This window comes from Ptiloglossa arizonensis, chromosome 2 (assembly GCF_051014685.1).
Source record: "Ptiloglossa arizonensis isolate GNS036 chromosome 2, iyPtiAriz1_principal, whole genome shotgun sequence".
Taxonomy (NCBI): domain Eukaryota; kingdom Metazoa; phylum Arthropoda; class Insecta; order Hymenoptera; family Colletidae; genus Ptiloglossa; species Ptiloglossa arizonensis.
This window is the reverse complement of record NC_135049.1, coordinates 24,561,873-24,578,970: the sequence shown is the minus strand read 5'-3', so window position 1 is coordinate 24,578,970 and position 17,098 is coordinate 24,561,873. Positions and strand designations below refer to the sequence as shown.

At 28.9% G+C, this 17,098-nt stretch overlaps 5 protein-coding genes across 16 annotated transcripts; 3 read left to right on the top strand and 2 right to left on the bottom strand.

The window, feature by feature from the left end:
• Positions 1-89: 89 nt before the first annotated feature.
• Positions 90-2,799, bottom strand: Gmppa (GDP-mannose pyrophosphorylase A). Its single transcript, XM_076305792.1, has 5 exons — positions 2,660-2,799; positions 1,916-2,492; positions 1,268-1,544; positions 928-1,192; positions 90-859 (listed from the first exon to the last, which is right to left on the bottom strand). Exons 1-5 carry the CDS (start codon positions 2,700-2,702, stop codon positions 759-761), a joined length of 1,263 nt encoding a protein of 420 aa, XP_076161907.1. The 5' UTR covers positions 2,703-2,799; the 3' UTR covers positions 90-758.
• Colt (carnitine/acylcarnitine carrier protein colt, mitochondrial) lies at positions 2,754-8,844 on the bottom strand. 3 transcript variants are annotated; one of them, XM_076305795.1, is made up of 6 exons: positions 8,645-8,844; positions 7,438-7,552; positions 6,817-7,131; positions 3,526-3,699; positions 3,264-3,433; positions 2,754-2,828 (listed from the first exon to the last, which is right to left on the bottom strand). In XM_076305795.1, the coding sequence occupies exons 1-6, from the start codon at positions 8,738-8,740 to the stop codon at positions 2,817-2,819; spliced, it is 882 nt and encodes a 293-aa protein (XP_076161910.1). In that variant the 5' UTR covers positions 8,741-8,844; the 3' UTR covers positions 2,754-2,816. The 3 variants fall into 3 exon arrangements, with proteins under 3 accessions (XP_076161910.1, XP_076161911.1, XP_076161909.1); XM_076305796.1 differs by lacking the exon at positions 2,754-2,828 and adding an exon at positions 8,127-8,217 and having other exon boundaries at positions 3,107-3,433; positions 8,645-8,663; XM_076305794.1 differs by lacking the exon at positions 2,754-2,828 and having other exon boundaries at positions 3,107-3,433.
• Positions 2,849-6,561, top strand: LOC143143909 (uncharacterized). Of its 8 annotated transcripts, none has more exons than XM_076305784.1 (8): positions 2,849-2,964; positions 3,257-3,416; positions 3,803-4,109; positions 4,324-4,455; positions 4,511-4,648; positions 4,731-5,542; positions 5,670-6,219; positions 6,310-6,561. In XM_076305784.1, exons 3-8 carry the CDS (start codon positions 4,074-4,076, stop codon positions 6,484-6,486), a joined length of 1,845 nt encoding a protein of 614 aa, XP_076161899.1. In that variant the 5' UTR covers positions 2,849-2,964; positions 3,257-3,416; positions 3,803-4,073; the 3' UTR covers positions 6,487-6,561. The 8 variants fall into 8 exon arrangements, with proteins under 8 accessions (XP_076161899.1, XP_076161902.1, XP_076161901.1 ...); XM_076305789.1 differs by lacking the exon at positions 2,849-2,964 and adding an exon at positions 3,044-3,221 and having other exon boundaries at positions 3,300-3,416; positions 3,803-3,877; positions 4,587-4,648; XM_076305790.1 differs by lacking the exon at positions 2,849-2,964 and adding an exon at positions 3,044-3,221 and having other exon boundaries at positions 3,300-3,416; positions 4,587-4,648.
• A 331-nt stretch (positions 8,845-9,175) lies between the features above and the next one.
• Positions 9,176-12,576, top strand: Ampkalpha (AMP-activated protein kinase alpha subunit). The gene is made up of 10 exons (XM_076305791.1): positions 9,176-9,311; positions 9,813-9,926; positions 10,082-10,223; positions 10,291-10,529; positions 10,780-10,986; positions 11,060-11,165; positions 11,255-11,589; positions 11,736-11,899; positions 12,047-12,209; positions 12,282-12,576. Exons 2-10 carry the CDS (start codon positions 9,824-9,826, stop codon positions 12,371-12,373), a joined length of 1,551 nt encoding a protein of 516 aa, XP_076161906.1. The 5' UTR covers positions 9,176-9,311; positions 9,813-9,823; the 3' UTR covers positions 12,374-12,576.
• Positions 12,577-13,311: 735 nt separating this feature from the next.
• Positions 13,312-15,894, top strand: Crk (Crk proto-oncogene, adaptor protein). 3 transcript variants are annotated; one of them, XM_076305798.1, is made up of 4 exons: positions 13,312-13,424; positions 13,790-14,063; positions 14,424-14,779; positions 15,008-15,888. In XM_076305798.1, exons 2-4 carry the CDS (start codon positions 14,029-14,031, stop codon positions 15,478-15,480), a joined length of 864 nt encoding a protein of 287 aa, XP_076161913.1. In that variant the 5' UTR covers positions 13,312-13,424; positions 13,790-14,028; the 3' UTR covers positions 15,481-15,888. The 3 variants fall into 3 exon arrangements, with proteins under 3 accessions (XP_076161913.1, XP_076161912.1, XP_076161914.1); XM_076305797.1 differs by having other exon boundaries at positions 13,339-13,518; XM_076305799.1 differs by lacking the exon at positions 13,312-13,424 and having other exon boundaries at positions 14,014-14,063; positions 15,008-15,894.
• The last annotated feature ends 1,204 nt before the right edge of the window (positions 15,895-17,098 follow it).

Sequence of the window (17,098 nt, the reverse complement as noted above, 5' to 3'; positions counted from 1 at the left end):
ACATTATTATTAGAAAACTGATTGTGTGAATATGTAGGGTATTTATATCAATTTATTTCATATTAAAAAAATAAAAAAATATTTCATCTTTCTACAATAGTTAAAAAATGTTTAAACTCAATCTCTTTATCGTATCTACTGCTTATACATTTCGTTAAAGTGTACTTCTTTCCTCATATTACAATTTAATATATGTATAATATATATCTTTTTGTAATATAATGTTAATTATATAAATTTTCTTATTTTCAATTAATACCAAATTTTCCAATCAATAATTATATAATTCATTACATATACAACAATAAAATTTATCATCGATTGTTTAACTTATTGATCGTTCGAATAAATTTAAGTTGAGTTTATAAATTCAAGTTGTACAAATATAGAAAAATACATAATATAAACGTAGAAATGCTTCACGTGCGCGCACGCGTGTGTGTGTACACTCACTTCTTTTAGTATATATATGTTTTAGTGTATATTGATAATTTACGCACGAACAGTTATGTACAATAAAATCATTAAAAAATATTTATAATCATAGAAATATTTTATGCATTGTGCGCCAGTACTAATTTTTTAATAAAATAAGAATTGATCTTTGTGCTAAAAAACTGTTCTATAAGTCAATAGTTTTAAATACATACAATAAAAGTTAACAAAAGATAAACTGCATATATAAAATTACTAAATTAAGATACGTTACTTTAGGTACATCAAAAAATTCCAATTTGAACATGTCAAATATGGATATCTTAAAGAATAATTTCATTTTTAAAGTTTCTTGTGAGCTCTTTATGTGGTAAGACAATGGAATTCAATAAAACTTTCTCAGCTGCCAAATGAACACTTGTACCTACAATGTAAATGATAGAAATATATAAATGTTTCTTTTTAAAAGTCATCAAATAATAAGTTAATTACCGAGTATTGTTATAGAAGGGTTTAGCTTTCCATTGGTGTTAAATAAAGGCAAGTTTTCCATTTTTGCAAATGGCTTGTCTGGATTGGGATCACAAGGCGTTCCCTCTATGCGTGCCCATTCTCCTACATAGCTGCTCTTTCCCACTATACTATGTAAAACAATAGAATGTGCTTGAATTTGAGCATTAGCTAATACAATTGACTCTCTAATTCGAACACCAGAAGCAATAACAGCGTTTGGACCTATGCTCACATTTGGACCCAGCTGTAAACAAAATCGTACTATGTCATTGATTCCATACTTGATAATTATTAAAAAACAAAACAAAATTTTCTTTACTACTGCTGTTGGATGTACAGTGGCTGAAGGATGAATGTAAACATCACCAATAATATGATAAAGTTCATTAGTTGTAGATGCAAGACGATTTGGATAATTCGTTTTGTAAAGAGCCAAATAATGACGATTAGCATATATAGCAGAACCTGCTGTTTTAACTTGTGACCACCATTTTAAGACAGGCAATGCGAATAAGCGACCAGTTCCTACTAATCGTGTTAGTATGTCTTGCTCGAAAGATATATGAGCTGGGTCTCTACCATTACCATTGAACTGCCTATAAAGTAATTTTCAATGAAAACTATTATACCTGAAAACAATTTTTTTAATGATCTATACAAAAAAAATGCAAGTAATAATTTGTAACACATTTACTGCGGTACTGAGCATATATGTTCTACATTGTATTTTTTTTCATGCAAGTCATATGTAATTGACTTTCTTTACTTGTTTAGAGAATATTTCTGTAATTTTTGGACTATTTTCATAAAAATATATAATTAAAATATGCAATTAAAAATTTATGTTCTTATTTACTCTATGCTGCCATGTACAACAAATTTAGTATGAAGTGTATTTGATCCACACCATCAAATATTAAAGTCTATGGAAAAACTTACCATAGTAAACAAGTTAAAAATATCTTACGTAAAAGTTTCCTGTTGCTGCCCAGCATAAAAAGCATTTGCCATAATTTGAAAAATATCTGGAGAAGCAAGATAGATTCCACAGTTGATTAGAGTAGAAACAAATGTTGATGGTTTCTCTACATAGTGAGCAACTTTTCCTTCTTTATCAAGCACTATACATCCATAATTCAAGGATTGATGTCTTGTAGCTTCCGTAGCCATGATAGTAAGCAACGCCTCATTTTCTGTATGAAATTCAACTATCTTTTGCAAAGAAAAATCAGCACAAACATCACCATTCATCACAAAAAAGTACGTAGGGCAACCAGATCGAATTTGATCACGGAAATGATACATGCCCCCTGCTGTTCCCAGTGGTGTAAATTCTTGAAGATACCTAATGGTTATATCATACATTCTTGTCATTTCTTGAATAAATTGAGATAAGTCGCTTGCAAGGTATGATCCAATTATCAATATTTCAGTAAGATTTTCTACTTTTGAACATGCTTCTATGTGATGCTGTATTACTGGCAATCCAGCAACTGGAAATAGTGGCTTTGGTATATCCAAAGAAAGGGGTCTAAACCTAGTTCCTAAAAAACGTATTTTTTATTTCTAAGACGTTATGACTTGATTATTTTTAATTTTTATAGTTATTGGTTAAATGAAATTTAGTATCTATAAAATTATATTGGAGGTTATATTGTTTTATATAGTATAAAATCCACATTAAGAATATGTATATTATAAAGAAACAAACCTTTTAAAGGACCTCCAATTAGAATAACTGATTTCAACATCATTTTTATAAACTATATAAAAGTTTACTATGATCTTTTAGAATTACGCTGCCACGCCGATAAAAGTCAATATATTCATAGGTTTAGGAACATTTTGAAATTTTCAGTTCATAAATTTCAATTCACTAGCTAGGATAAGATAAGAACTAGGATTACCAAGCAAAACCAGAATGACAAATTTGCATGGACTTTAAACATAATTATTATTTAAATATATTATTAATAATTATTTCGGTTTAGGTTCAATATGAAGAAAATGAAATATGTATTTATTTTTAACAAAATTATTGTTATTTGTTCTTACAAATTTGTTTGGACTCATTCGTATTTACTTGAATACCATAAAATAGCTATTATTTGTTACCATACAATATAAATGATATAAACGAAATTTTTACGATTGCAAATAAAATTTAAAATTTGGCTTTTATTCGCAATTATAAAACGTTGATATAAAAAATTAACAAAATAGAAATTCTATGGTAGAAACAAGATATATAATAACAATTTAAACTCATAAAGGTAAATTAATAACAAAAGGTAATATTATAAGTTAGGTACTACCAAATTCAAGAAATTCATAGCAATTTCAAATCCAAGGAAACATGCTGCATTTGCTGGAAAAGCACGAAGCATCACAGGTGTACATCCTTTGTATAAAGCTTTTGGACCCTCTTCTTTCATTAAAATTATAAAGACATCTCGAATTCCACGTTTGTAAGTACCATCTGGAGCTAAACAAAGTTAATAAAGATTAATTGAACAATTTATAATAATATACAATTTTGATAAAATATATCTAAAAGAATTGAAGAGTAATACACACCACTTTGAAGACGACTTTTTAACACATCAGGTGGCATTCCAACAACCCAATTTGCAATACCAGCTAAACCACCAGCTATAATTGTATTAACTATTCCGATTTTTCCTCCCTCTGGAGTCATTAATGTTTTTAAATATTCATATGTCATAAAATACATTCCACTAGCAGGAATATCTAAAAGTTAAAGCAATGCTACAATTACATTGACAAACTAGAAAAAAATCTTTGCTTTAAATACTTCATAAAAAAAGATACAGATTGAGTAATGTTCATACAGGCAAATAGTGTAATATAATGAAGATTCAATATAATAACTTTGAAAGAAGATTAAATATGGATCTACATAATCCAGGTATCTTGTGGAAACGTTATTTATAATTATAAAGCAAGAATAGTGTGTGTGGGTTGCTAGATAGGAAGCATCCTGTTTGATAGAGAACATCAAGGCAGATAGATAACAGTTAACAAAATTCAGTTTCCTTTGAACCAGCGTACCATCACTGGTTTTAAGATCCATTTTTCTTCGTTGCTCAAGTTTCAAACGGATAATGACTGTGACATTAATTTTTATTGTCACTTTGCTGGTACATAATTATTTGTCCTACATAAAACAAGTTTTATAAGTTTAAGTATATTACTTCATGCAAATCTGAAGCTACTTCTTCCTCGTAGTTGTTTTCAAATCTGCCTCTTTACCATACAGACTTTCCTAGAAATGATATCATGTTTAAGCAACATGAGAATACATGTGTAAAACTAATTCAACAATGAATTAATGAATAAATATATGTCATTTAGAACGAGTGCTTTGGGCAAATAATCGATATCGGCGGTGTTTGGGAAGTAAAATGTCCACAAGGATGTTCTTGTGAGGTTCAGAGATTCGCAGATTTGCCTTTACATCGATGGATTCGAACGAGTCAAGATCAGGTACAAGGATTATCCGTTCTTCTCTTTTCAAGATTTAACAAATTTTTTCTAACAGAACTTCTCCAATGATGCTGATTTCGAACTTGGTTTAAACATGGATCACACTATGATTACGGAATTTTTGAAAGTAGCAATCTGTGTTGTTGCTGAAGATTATGAAGAACTTTTAGATAAACTTCCCTCGGATATACAGGTCAATATTATGAAATAAAATATTATAATTTTTTATTCAATATCAGAAGTACTCAAAATTAATATGTGAGTCCATGTTTCAGATTTTTACAATACTTGAGTCTGGCATAGGAGACTTTGAAATTCTTTTACAATCTACAACATTTCAGCGTTTTACAGATTTAATATCCTTAGATATACAAGGCATTGATTACAATGAACCAGGACGGAAGGATTTAAGTAATGAACAAAAGAAACAAGGTGGAATCATACTATCTGTTGATTCTTTGTATTCATTAGGTTTTAATCTTCTTTACTTGAACTTGGAAAGAGTCAAATTAACCAGTTTGAGTGCAACAAAAAAAAACAAAGCCAACCTTGTAATTAAGCCAATAAATACAGTAACTGATGACGAGAATAGGAACAAGCAATTGCTAAATACAGGACACAGATTGATATTTCTAAGTCAACAGAATAGTGGAGAAAGTGATGATAAGGAAATACTTCCTTACGATATTTATAAGCAAGAAATGGAAGGTTATAAAGAAACTGTTGGACTTTTCACTGGTTTAGGAGCTTTAACCCACTTAAGAGTTTATGATTGTGCTTTGAAAGATATATCATGGCATATGTTCGATGGTTTAAATAGTCTTGTTCATCTCTCGTTAGAAAAAAACAACTTGAAATTTATTCCAGAATTTTGCTTTTATGGTACACCTAATTTGAAAGTGCTTTCACTTGCAAGCAATCAGTTACTGACACTTAAAAGTGTTGATTTAGCTGGTTTACTAATGCTCAAAGATCTTGATTTAAGAGGGAATAATTTAACTTTCTTGTCAGAATTATCTTTTCCCCCCTTTCCTATGTTAAAGTTTGCAGATTTTCGAGAAAATCCTTTGGATTCTGTATTTCCAAGGTATTGTGATGTTTTGTATAGTTTCTACTTAATAAGTAAAATTATTATTATATGAAAATAAGTAGAAAACATACTACAGAATACAAAATTTAAACAAAACGTTGAACAAATACCTTTTTGATTTTAGTACTTTTGAAATTATGAATACAACACTTAAGCTATATCTGGGCGGTGAGGATTCAAAACTATATTTGCAGAAGAATTCTTTTCTGGGACTACGTCAACTTCAAATCCTACACCTGTACAATCTGGAAATACCTGTATTGGAACGTTTTGCACTTCAAGGAATGCCAGAGTTATTAGAATTAAAAGCACGTGGCAATATATCAAGTATAGAGTTTGATGCATTTGTTGATTTAATCAAATTGCTGGAGCTTGATTTGAGTTACTGTCACATTCGTAAGATATCCATGGATGCTTTTTATGGATTAGAAAATGTTAAGCATATAGATTTATCTAATAATGAGTTAGAATTTATTCCACCTGGCCTATTTGGAGTGCAACAACAAAAGGAGCTTAAGGAGATCATACTTTCAAAAAATAAACTAACTTCATTACCTTTGGATTTTTTCAAAATGTTGCGGGTTGCAAATAAACAATCACAATTAGCAATTATAAGATTGGATGGAAATCCATGGGACTGTACTTGCTCCATGACTACATGGAATCCTCAATTGGTAAGTTTAATACATTATTTTTACTTCAGTTTATGTATAGTTTTTAGAACAAAACAACAGCTAAAGCAATTGTAATTTGATTACAAATAGGTAAATAGATTACGAGAAACAGCACCAAGATGCTCAACACCAAAAAGGTTGCGAAACTGGGGAGTTTTCCATGCATTACGCAAAGGTGGTTTACAATGTAGGAATTTAAAGAGAAGACATTTAAAAAAATCTTCAATGGAAAAAAACTATTACGAAGATAACAATATTATCAGTTAGCTAATTTCAAGTAATTAATGTATATGTATAAAAAAAGAGCAAAATTAAAGAATATAAGAAATTGATTACTTTTCAGCTTTTATGAAATGATTTTATTTTATCAAATATGTAACATTTAATAATTGAATATTGTAAGAAAATTTTATTAATTCTGTATTATAAACTCATGCATAGATAGATATACATATAATAATATACAAAAATAAGAAAATTCAAAGTAAAAGTATTAAAAATTGCTGTCATTGCGAAGTTTAATAAAAAGATAATGTATTAATTTTGTTGAGAATGAAAATAAATTAGAAAAATAAATGATAAGTTGATTTCACATACCTCTCAAAAGGGTAGCACAGGTACCTTTATAAATACTTCTTATTCCCCCTAATTTATAAAGTTGTTTTACACAATCAATAGGACCTTTGTACTTTGGTTTTGCATCACTTTGTTGTATCTGTAGAAGACATTTTATTCTTTCACCAGGTGCCATTATAAAAGTTGTAAAGATACCACTGAATGCACCAGCATAAAATAATTTTAAAGGTGTTAATTGTTCATCATCAGTCTTTCTTATCAATTGCTTGCCAAGACCAAATCCATAAAAGCTTATAGCAAATATTGGAGCTACACCACACAAAGGTGCACCCATACCTAAAGAAAAAAGTATTATAGGTAGTAAACAAAACGTTTCATACTTTTTAATTTTGCATACAATTTTTTAACAATATAACAAAATCGAAATATACTTTGTGAGCACCTGTTTTGTTTTATACCTTATTACATTTCCAATTGTGTGATGCTTTATTCAATCAAGTAAGTCTTGTACAATAATAATATTTAAAAAACATCATTTCATTATAACATAAGTAAAACATAATAGTTAAACTTGTCCATGTATGAATTAAAAATTGATAACACTGATTATATAATATGAAAGTACACATATAGTACATATACCTTTGTATAAACCACGTATTCCTTCTCTTGTTATTGTTTTCTTAGCACAGTCCAATGTTCCTTTATATAAAGCTACCTCATTTGGACCAGGCAAAGGCATAGTTTGAAGACGAACCTGTTAAACATAATTTCTCTCTTTTAAATATTTATTTTAAATGAGAAAGTTTATAATCCTAATTTATCAAAAATTTTTAAATAAAAATAAATTTGAGATGTAATGAAAAAATATTGAGAAAGTTAAAAAGGAAATTTAAAAATTATAATTCATTTTTTTTTATTTCATTTGAATAAAGTATATAGAAATACATGAAATTAGAATAAATTCATTATTGAATTATGTCTAATGTAATACATTCAAATGGAGAATTTTCTTTTATATTTGTTGCTTATTATTATAGTATAAAAGTATACAAGTCACAAACAACTAGTTAAAATATAAGTTTTTCTCTCATTAATATATTGCATCGTAAATAAGAAACTTCATTTGCCTCTATAAAAAATATTTTGTAGTCTTGCACAAGAGTTAATCTCATTTCTCAGTTAGATAATAAAAATTAATTACATGTCTAACAGTTAAAAGTATGTAATTTTTTACGTAATTAACTACAATAACGTAAAAAGAAATATTTAAAAAAAATAGATTTATACACAAAATTTAATATTATCAGCAAGCACAATGCTTCCTTTACCTAACATTTCCATTATGAGGGCCAGTCCTCTTCAAGGAAAAAGAGATTAATTTTAAGTAGAATTTAATAATCCTACTTGGATTAGGTACAGCTGAAAAATGGGGGACGATCTTTTACATTGAACCATACAGGAATTTTTCTTCTATCCTAGACACATCTGTTTATTCTTTGCAATTTAAAAACATGTTTTCCTTTTATAATGATTTTTAGAAATTAAAAATATTACTACAAATTATTTCTCAGATTTTCTATCCATTAACTACTTAACAAGTAATAATGCATAACTAAATTTTTTAGATATAATGAATAAATTAAACTCTCATTTAAATATTGTAAAATTCGTGTTGCCTCATTTATAAATATCTTTACTATTATTGCACAACTACTTTTTCAAAATACAGTATGCTTTGTTTAAATGAAAATGTAAAATGTACTGATGTTATATTTAGTATCAAAGTCCTAGTTTTTTGTTAATTTATTATTGATCCTTGCGCTTAATTATAACACTGTAACCTTACTTTTATCGTATCCAAAGGATGTCCTGCAATTACGGTACATATTCCACCGAATCCTCCACTTAAGAAATATTTAATTGGACTTCCTTGATCCGACATTTTAGTAACAATTTATGTAGAATAAGAGTACTAAACAATTAATGCTTGCAGACTTTCACCTCAGTCTTGTTAAAGGAGGAACGTAAAGTACAATGTTCAAATAGAGTAAGTAGATTTGATATGTTAATTAACAAATTAATAATTAAATTTAACAAATTCTGTCATATGCATATATGTTAATTTAAGAATGCATAATAATTATTACAGATCTTAGAAGAAATGAAGAGTCTACATTTTCAAAAATATAGAACATACAGGATAAGTGTTCCAATCTTCGAATCAAATTACATTCAATAAATTTTTGAAGTAATTAAAAACTTAGTTAACAGTTTTCATAGATATTTTATAGAGAATATGGAAAAATAAATTTCATATATACCGCCAATCCGATTTAAGATAACGACTATAGTAGACGTAGATAAAATGTTTCACATTTCAGTGATCTAGAGTTCTACCTTTCTATGAGTCAAAAATACAACATAAAATTTGTCAGTAGTTTCCTGTTCTTTCATCTGCATGATAAATGATCGAAATATCGTGTTGAGTGGCTATGTGATCAGGCTTTGAGATAGTAAGTGTCAGTCAGAACATGTAAATAGTGTCAGGTGATTGAAACCATTAGTGCTTTCTAATTTTGCAATACATTCTTTTTTTATTTTATGTGCTTCATTTTGATACCCTTTAATGTAGCGATATTACTTTTGTAGAGATTATACAATTAATGATACTAATTCAGTTTTACACCCTATTTGACCTTGGTTTATGTTTTAACAAATTTGTAAGTTTTATGTCATGTAAATAATTCGTTGCATTGAATAGAGTTATGATGATCAATAATTGACATTATAACATTCCAGTTTTCACTTAAATTTATAAACTTTTGTATTGCAACTTATCTTAAATTTCATTTGTTTCAAGGTTTGTCTCTTTAAAAATTTGTTTTTGAAGCAATTTAAAAAATTTTTGATCTTATTTTTTATTTATGATATGGTTATATCACGATTTATGAAATATGTTATTTTAATTAATAGATCTAAATCTAATAGATCTTTTAATATTTTATAAATTACAGAAGTATTAATAATGTCAGAAAGAATTCCATCTAATCAACCACAGCCTATTGTTAAGATAGGTCATTATACACTTGGACAAACTTTGGGTGTTGGAACATTTGGTAAAGTAAAAAGTGCGTAACTTATTATTATTCTTTTAAATAAATTATCTTTAAAATAATTTATTCCTTAAGTTTCATTATTTTTTAAATCATATATTGCTCAGCTTAAAGTATAATTATTGAAAGATATCATTGTTAGATTAAAAATTAACTTACATTTTTTGTAGTTGGAGAACATGTTTTAACAAAGCATAAGGTTGCTGTAAAAATTTTGAATCGCCAAAAAATCAAAAGTCTAGATGTGGTTGGAAAAATTCGAAGAGAAATACAAAATCTTAAACTTTTCAGACACCCTCATATTATTAAGTTGTAAGTAAATGATATTATATACTGTATCTTTAAACAATTGTTATTTAAATTATGCTTTCTAAATTAGGTATCAAGTTATAAGTACACCCACAGATATATTTATGATAATGGAGTATGTATCTGGTGGAGAGTTGTTTGACTATATTGTAAAACATGGGAAGCTTAAAGAATATGAAGCAAGAAGATTTTTCCAGCAAATTATTTCTGGCGTTGATTATTGTCACAGGCACATGATAGTTCATCGTGACTTAAAACCAGAGAACCTTCTTTTAGATCATAATCTACACGTAAAAATAGCAGATTTCGGTATTTGGATATAGCTGGGATTTTATAGCATATTAAATGAAAGCTTTAATCAAAATGTCAGACATTCGTAAATCTTACTGAAATTTATTTTTTTATAGTTAATTTGTGTGCTTGTATTTAATGTCAACATAAATTATATTCAAACAGTTTAAAAAATAATTATAATTCATATAGAATTATACGAATGTCTTGTATATTAAATACAATAAATCAATACTGTATATTTATATAGATTTTAATCTACCTTCAGGTTTATCAAATATGATGATGGATGGAGAATTCTTACGTACTTCTTGTGGTTCTCCTAATTATGCAGCACCGGAAGTAATTTCAGGTAAACTCTATGCTGGTCCTGAAGTGGATATCTGGTCTTGTGGAATAATACTTTACGCTTTGCTTTGTGGTACTTTGCCATTCGATGATGAACACGTACCATCACTCTTTCGTAAAATCAAATGTAATTAATACTCATACACTTCTTACATTTGATATTTTATGCAAGATTCGATATGAAAGGACTTTTGTTTCAGCTGGAATTTTCCCTATTCCAGAGTACCTGAATAAAAGTGTTGTCAGCCTTTTATGTCATATGTTGCAAGTGGACCCTATGAAGAGGGCTACCATAGAAGATATCAAGTACATCGAATTTTGCACAATTAATTTGTATATTCTAAATGGAAATATAATGATATTTAAAATGATCACGAATACTGGCTTTGTTTTAGGAAACATGAATGGTTTCAAAAGGATTTACCTTCATATTTGTTCCCATCGCCTGTTGAACAGGATTCTTCTGTAATCGATATTGATGCAATAAATGAAGTTTGTGAGAAATTTAATGTAAAGGAAGCAGAAGTTCATTCTGCATTATTAGCTGGAGATCCTCACGACCAGTTGGCAATTGCCTATCATCTGATAATAGACAATAAAAGAATTGCAGACGAAGCTGCTAAGGCAGAGCTAAAAGATTTTTATGTGGCATCTAGCCCACCTCCTGTTGCTTTTAGTCCTAATGATTCTAATAGCAGCCCCCTGAGACCACATCCAGAGAGAATAGCACGTACGTTTGTGCTGGTCATTCTTAGAAAATACCTGATAACTATGATTAACAAGTGTCTTATAAAAGCTATAGGATTCTAATAACATATTATTGTAAAATTTATGAAATTCAAAATAATTGTTAATGTATTTATTGTATAATTTCAGCATTCCGAGAACGGCAAAGTTCTCAAGGAAGTACATCATCTCAGACACAAGGTAATCGTGGTACTCCAGTAAAACGAGCCAAATGGCACTTAGGAATCCGCTCACAGTCTAAACCCAATGACATTATGAATGAAGTCTATCGTGCTATGAAAGCTCTGAACTTTGTAAGATTCTTTCTTCTATTAATTTTTATTGAAATTGATACATTTCATTCATTGTAATACAGTTTTACAATTGATATAAATTTTTTGAAAAATGCTTTTTAAATTAGGATGTTTAGATATATTAATACAAATGTTTGTTTCTTTTAGGAATGGAAAATCATAAATGCTTACAGTGTTAGAGTACGCCAAAAAAATAAATTAGCTGACAGATATAGCAAGATGTCATTGCAACTTTATCAAGTTGATTATAAAAATTATTTGCTGGATTTTAAGTCTTTGTCCAGTGAAGAAGGAGAGGATATAGGGCGAGGTAATTAATTATATTAATGTGTTATTTGTTCCTTTATTATGTAAGTTATTATAATTATAATCATTATTTCAGATCCTACACTTCCACCTCCTCAAGCAACAGGTCACCACACAATGGAATTTTTTGAAATGTGTGCAGCATTAATCACGCAATTGGCTCGATAAATTTGCTGCACAATACATTGTTTTATCAAAATTATGTTAACTAAACCTGATGTCAACTTTTGCTTCTTGTTTCAATTACAACACATACCAACAATTTCTAGGATAATGGGGTTGCTTAGACAAAATACAAATGAATATCAATTTCTCAAAGAAGTTAAGTGCAAACAGGAAAAATAATAATAAATTTATGGAAAGTGAAATAATTTTTTTCTTGAGCCTTACCACTTTATTGTCTTGTAAATAAATTTTAGAAATATTAATAAGATTTTGTTATTAAAAAATGTTGTTAACTATATTTAGACAGAGGTCTATTAATTCTTGTCGTTTAAGATCAATACGCCACAGACAAGATATAAATATAGGCGTAAACGATGTTTTTTCATGTTCAGCTTTTTGATGAAAATATTCCATTGTGCAACGCTTATAAATCGGACTTCAGACCTTTCGAGAACGAGAGAAAAAGCCTCGCACTTGCTTTATTTCTTGATACCCCGAAACTGACCGAAGTACCGAATTCATGAACACGTAACTCCTGATAGCACGAGCAATGGGGAAAATTCAATATGGCACTGGGTAAAATGATATGTATTTCAATTAGGTGACATGATTACTAGCTGATTAAGATGGTTGAAGGTTGTTACTGCGGTCATTTTCCTTTACACTTAAGGTCAATGCAGACGTGCAACTTCAAATCTGCAGAGGTACCGTATTCCTTTCAAACAGTAAAAATTATTGGACATGTGTATATATATTTCAAATAAAATATATGTATTTAAAAATGAGTACTGATTAAAATGAAATATTCTAGTTTTTTATTAAGATGTTAGATGGCGCTAAAAGTACTTTTTCCCTAAGTTGCTAGATGTATATATCTAGTGATTTTACTTTTTCCCAGATTTTGGCAAGAGTTTCTCCTCTTTTAATTCTATATCTAATTCGTAAAACCTGAACAAACCATTGGTTTCGGTTTTTATGTCATAGGTTTAAGTGGAATATGCTGGCGACCATTTTCGTGAGAGTGCAAGTTCAAAGACTTTTTCGAGGACTATTTGTACGTAAATAAGTATATATTATAATCTTTGTGTGTAAGAACGAGAAGTGCAACATATTCGACGTGAGATGAAACCTAAAAAGAGATAGAGGAAGTAAGGGCTAGCTTCGAACATGTTTGCAATCATTCAAACAGATACGCAACTTCGCACGAGACTTTTTGACAAGCGATTTCTCAAAGTTGATTGATGACTATTGACGAAAGTTTTTTGAACGTATTATTTATTATTTACACGGAGATAGCACGTTCTTCAATTTGGAGACGGTTTTAAACACTGCATTGAACCTACACAGCTTCGAATGCTGTTTATTTTTACTATGCAGACGTTTAAGCCACTTCGAGAACGGTGCTCTTTGATATTGCAGGATCCGCGGAAAAAGAGAGGGACTTGGGGACTTGTTCGGGATTTGAACCCGGGCCTCCTCCGTCCCAGACAAGAGCGCTATTCGCCGCGCCACCGAGGCCCTGTTGCGCTTTTTACTTTTTCCGGGTCCTTTTCTCGCACACATAGGAGAGGCGCTCCCGATCCCATGGTATATTGATCAACAAGTATAATTCAACACTACCGATTTTGACGGATTTATTCCTGATTACTTGCAAAACAATGGCTGCTACTTTCGATCAATATGACAAGTCCAGGTAAATAAAGATGCATTTTTATTTGTATGACTTCGTTCTTTTAACTTGATTTCTAATGTGCTTGAAATAAAAGATATGACTCAATCGACTATTAACCTCTAAAGTTATAACACGACAACTGTATAATTTATTAGGTTGATGCAAACGAAATGCTGTTTGTATTTTTTAATCAGTTTTTAAAAATATATTTTTCAAGGTAAATTTTTTTAATGTTTTGAAATTCAAACTTTAGAGAAATAACATTTCATATACACCAACCTAATACTTATTTTTGATTGTTTTGATAATTTTGCTAATAGTAAAGGGAGCAATTATTTTATTAAAAATTATGAAAGTTTATTTTATTACTAAATTTTTTAGTTGGTACTTTGGTGCAATGTCACGTCAAGATGCTTCGGATTTACTAATGGGCGAAAAAGAAGGTGGTGTATTTTTAGTACGTGATAGCACATCAATACTTGGGGATTTTGTTTTATGCGTACGAGAAGATAGTAAGGTTAGCCATTACATAATAAATAAGATTCAGCAGGGTGATCAAATACGTTATCGGATTGGAGATCAAATGTTTCCTGATATTCCCAATCTTTTGGCTTTTTACAAATTACATTACTTGGACACAACTCCATTAATTAGGCCTGCTCCTAAAAAGACACAGAGGGTAATAACAAAATATGATTTTGAAGGGAATGATCCTGATGATTTACCTTTTAGGAAAGGTATGTACACTTAATTTTTTTATCTAGTTTAAGCAAACTTTATTGTAGTTAATGTTATATGTTTGTATACATACAGTCTAAGTTTCTTTATTTAGTGTTTTGCTACATAAAATGCTAAATAAGTTTCAATTAAAACTTAAAAGTTAATCTATGTATTTCAACTTTAATTTTTCAGTTAATAGTGATCAGTAATTTAGACAAACATTAATATTGTTTGATTTGTTTCAGGTGAAATTCTTACAATAATATCAAAAGACGAAGAACAATGGTGGACTGCTAGAAACAATCTTGGTCAAACTGGTTCAGTTCCAGTTCCATATGTTCAGAAATATGAAGAGGACAATCATTCAGTTATGGAAAATAATTCGCGCCCAGAAAGTGGAGGAAGTTCAACTTTAAATTCAAACTCTGTACAAGTTTCTGCTTCGCAAATGCCTTATCCAGAAAGTGGACAAGGGACCACTCGCAGATCAAACATTCAGCGAACATTGCCTGCTTTTGCAAAAGTAAAACAAGCAAGGGTACCAAATGCATATGATAAAACTGCCCTAAAACTTGAAGTTGGAGACGTGATAAAAGTAACAAAGACTAACATAAATGGCCAGTGGGAAGGTGAATTACATGGCAAGGTCGGCCACTTTCCATTCACACATGTTGAGTTTGTAGATAATGAGACTGGAGAAGACAATCAAGAGATTTAACAGAGGTCTTCCAAGTGCGATGAGTAATGAAGTTGACTTGGAGAGTTATATACTGACAATTTAGGTTTATATTAGCAGCTATCCTATGTACCGGTACATAAAATTGGCTCTTTTTAAAATCCTACATAAAATTAATAACTTTAGCAGAACATAATTGTGACTGGAATTATTTTTATTGTTTTATAAGTATTTTATCCTTGATTATATAAAATTTATTTCTGCAGTAAATTTTCACAAATTATAAACTCGTATACTTACTAATTGTCAATAATTTGAATTTGCTTGTTTAACATCTTAGATGTAGTAGTTTAATTTGATAAAAAGTTTTACATCATATTTCAGTTTTAAAAATGAAACATAAAATTGAAATCAACCATTCTTAATGTGTATTCCAGTAATATTCTCTACTAGTTAATACAATCAAATACTTAAGTTTATATTGAAATTTCAATTTCACGAAGATATATTTTGCATAATATATAAAAAGGTGATAATTCTTGCAAACCTGTTTTGTATTAATAAATTTTTTTTACAATGGGTATAGTATTCATCCAAGAGAAAACTAAGTATGTAGAATTTAAAATATAAGAATACTTTTTCTATTTAATACTCCATTAAATAGAACATGTATTAAATATCAAATATTGGATGTGAATATCAAAATACTCCAAGTATTTGAATAAGTAAATATATTACTCTTTCCCAAAAGTGTTCCTTCAGTAAATGTATAAAAATATAGTATTGTTATAAACAATGTTTATGTTTTTATGTTAAAGCACGAATAGCTTATATTCAAAAATATTTAGAACAAAATAAAATAATTTCATTTTTGTCGTCACAATTTTTGTAGTAATTATCATCATTTATCAATGTAACTAAAGTATGTTTAATGTTTATATATTGTTTCTTTTGTTCAAGTTAACAGTAATTTTATTTCAATTTCTCTAGTCATAAAGTGACATTGAAAGAATGGTATGACCATGTCATTTATTGATTAATACTGTTTTCTTTGTGAATTACAAAAGCATTCCGTTTTTTTTTTGTGGAAATTTCGTACCGGTACATATTGTGCTGCTTAGCCATAGGTTGTGCCACAGGTGGAGCAACATTTTCTACTAGAACATATTCTATTTAACGACGGAACTGTTAACCGCATTACGATTGTAATTATACATGAATCATACTAACTATATATTAATATGTAATTATATAAGTTGCGATTACCATATAAGTTAAGAGAGCAGAAACTGTGAATTTACGTTTACAAATGAACTGTATTATCATTATGATTGTAAGTTATGCGAATTACTTGTTAATATGTAATTATACCGATCATAATAGCATTTTAGTTTTGTAAAAAATAGTAGCAACTTTAAAGTTCCGCTTCATGCTTTATACATTAATTCTACTGTAATCATAGTCATATTTGAGTTAATTAATGTAAATTATATATCATTAATATATAATTATGTAAGTCGACTATATAGTGATTTTTGTAAGAATAACTTCAAAGGTTTCTTTAAAATTCTGTTTAATGATAGAATTAGTATAAATGCAGTTATGTATGTATAAATACAATTTAATATATATTTACATATTATTATATATTTGTATAAAT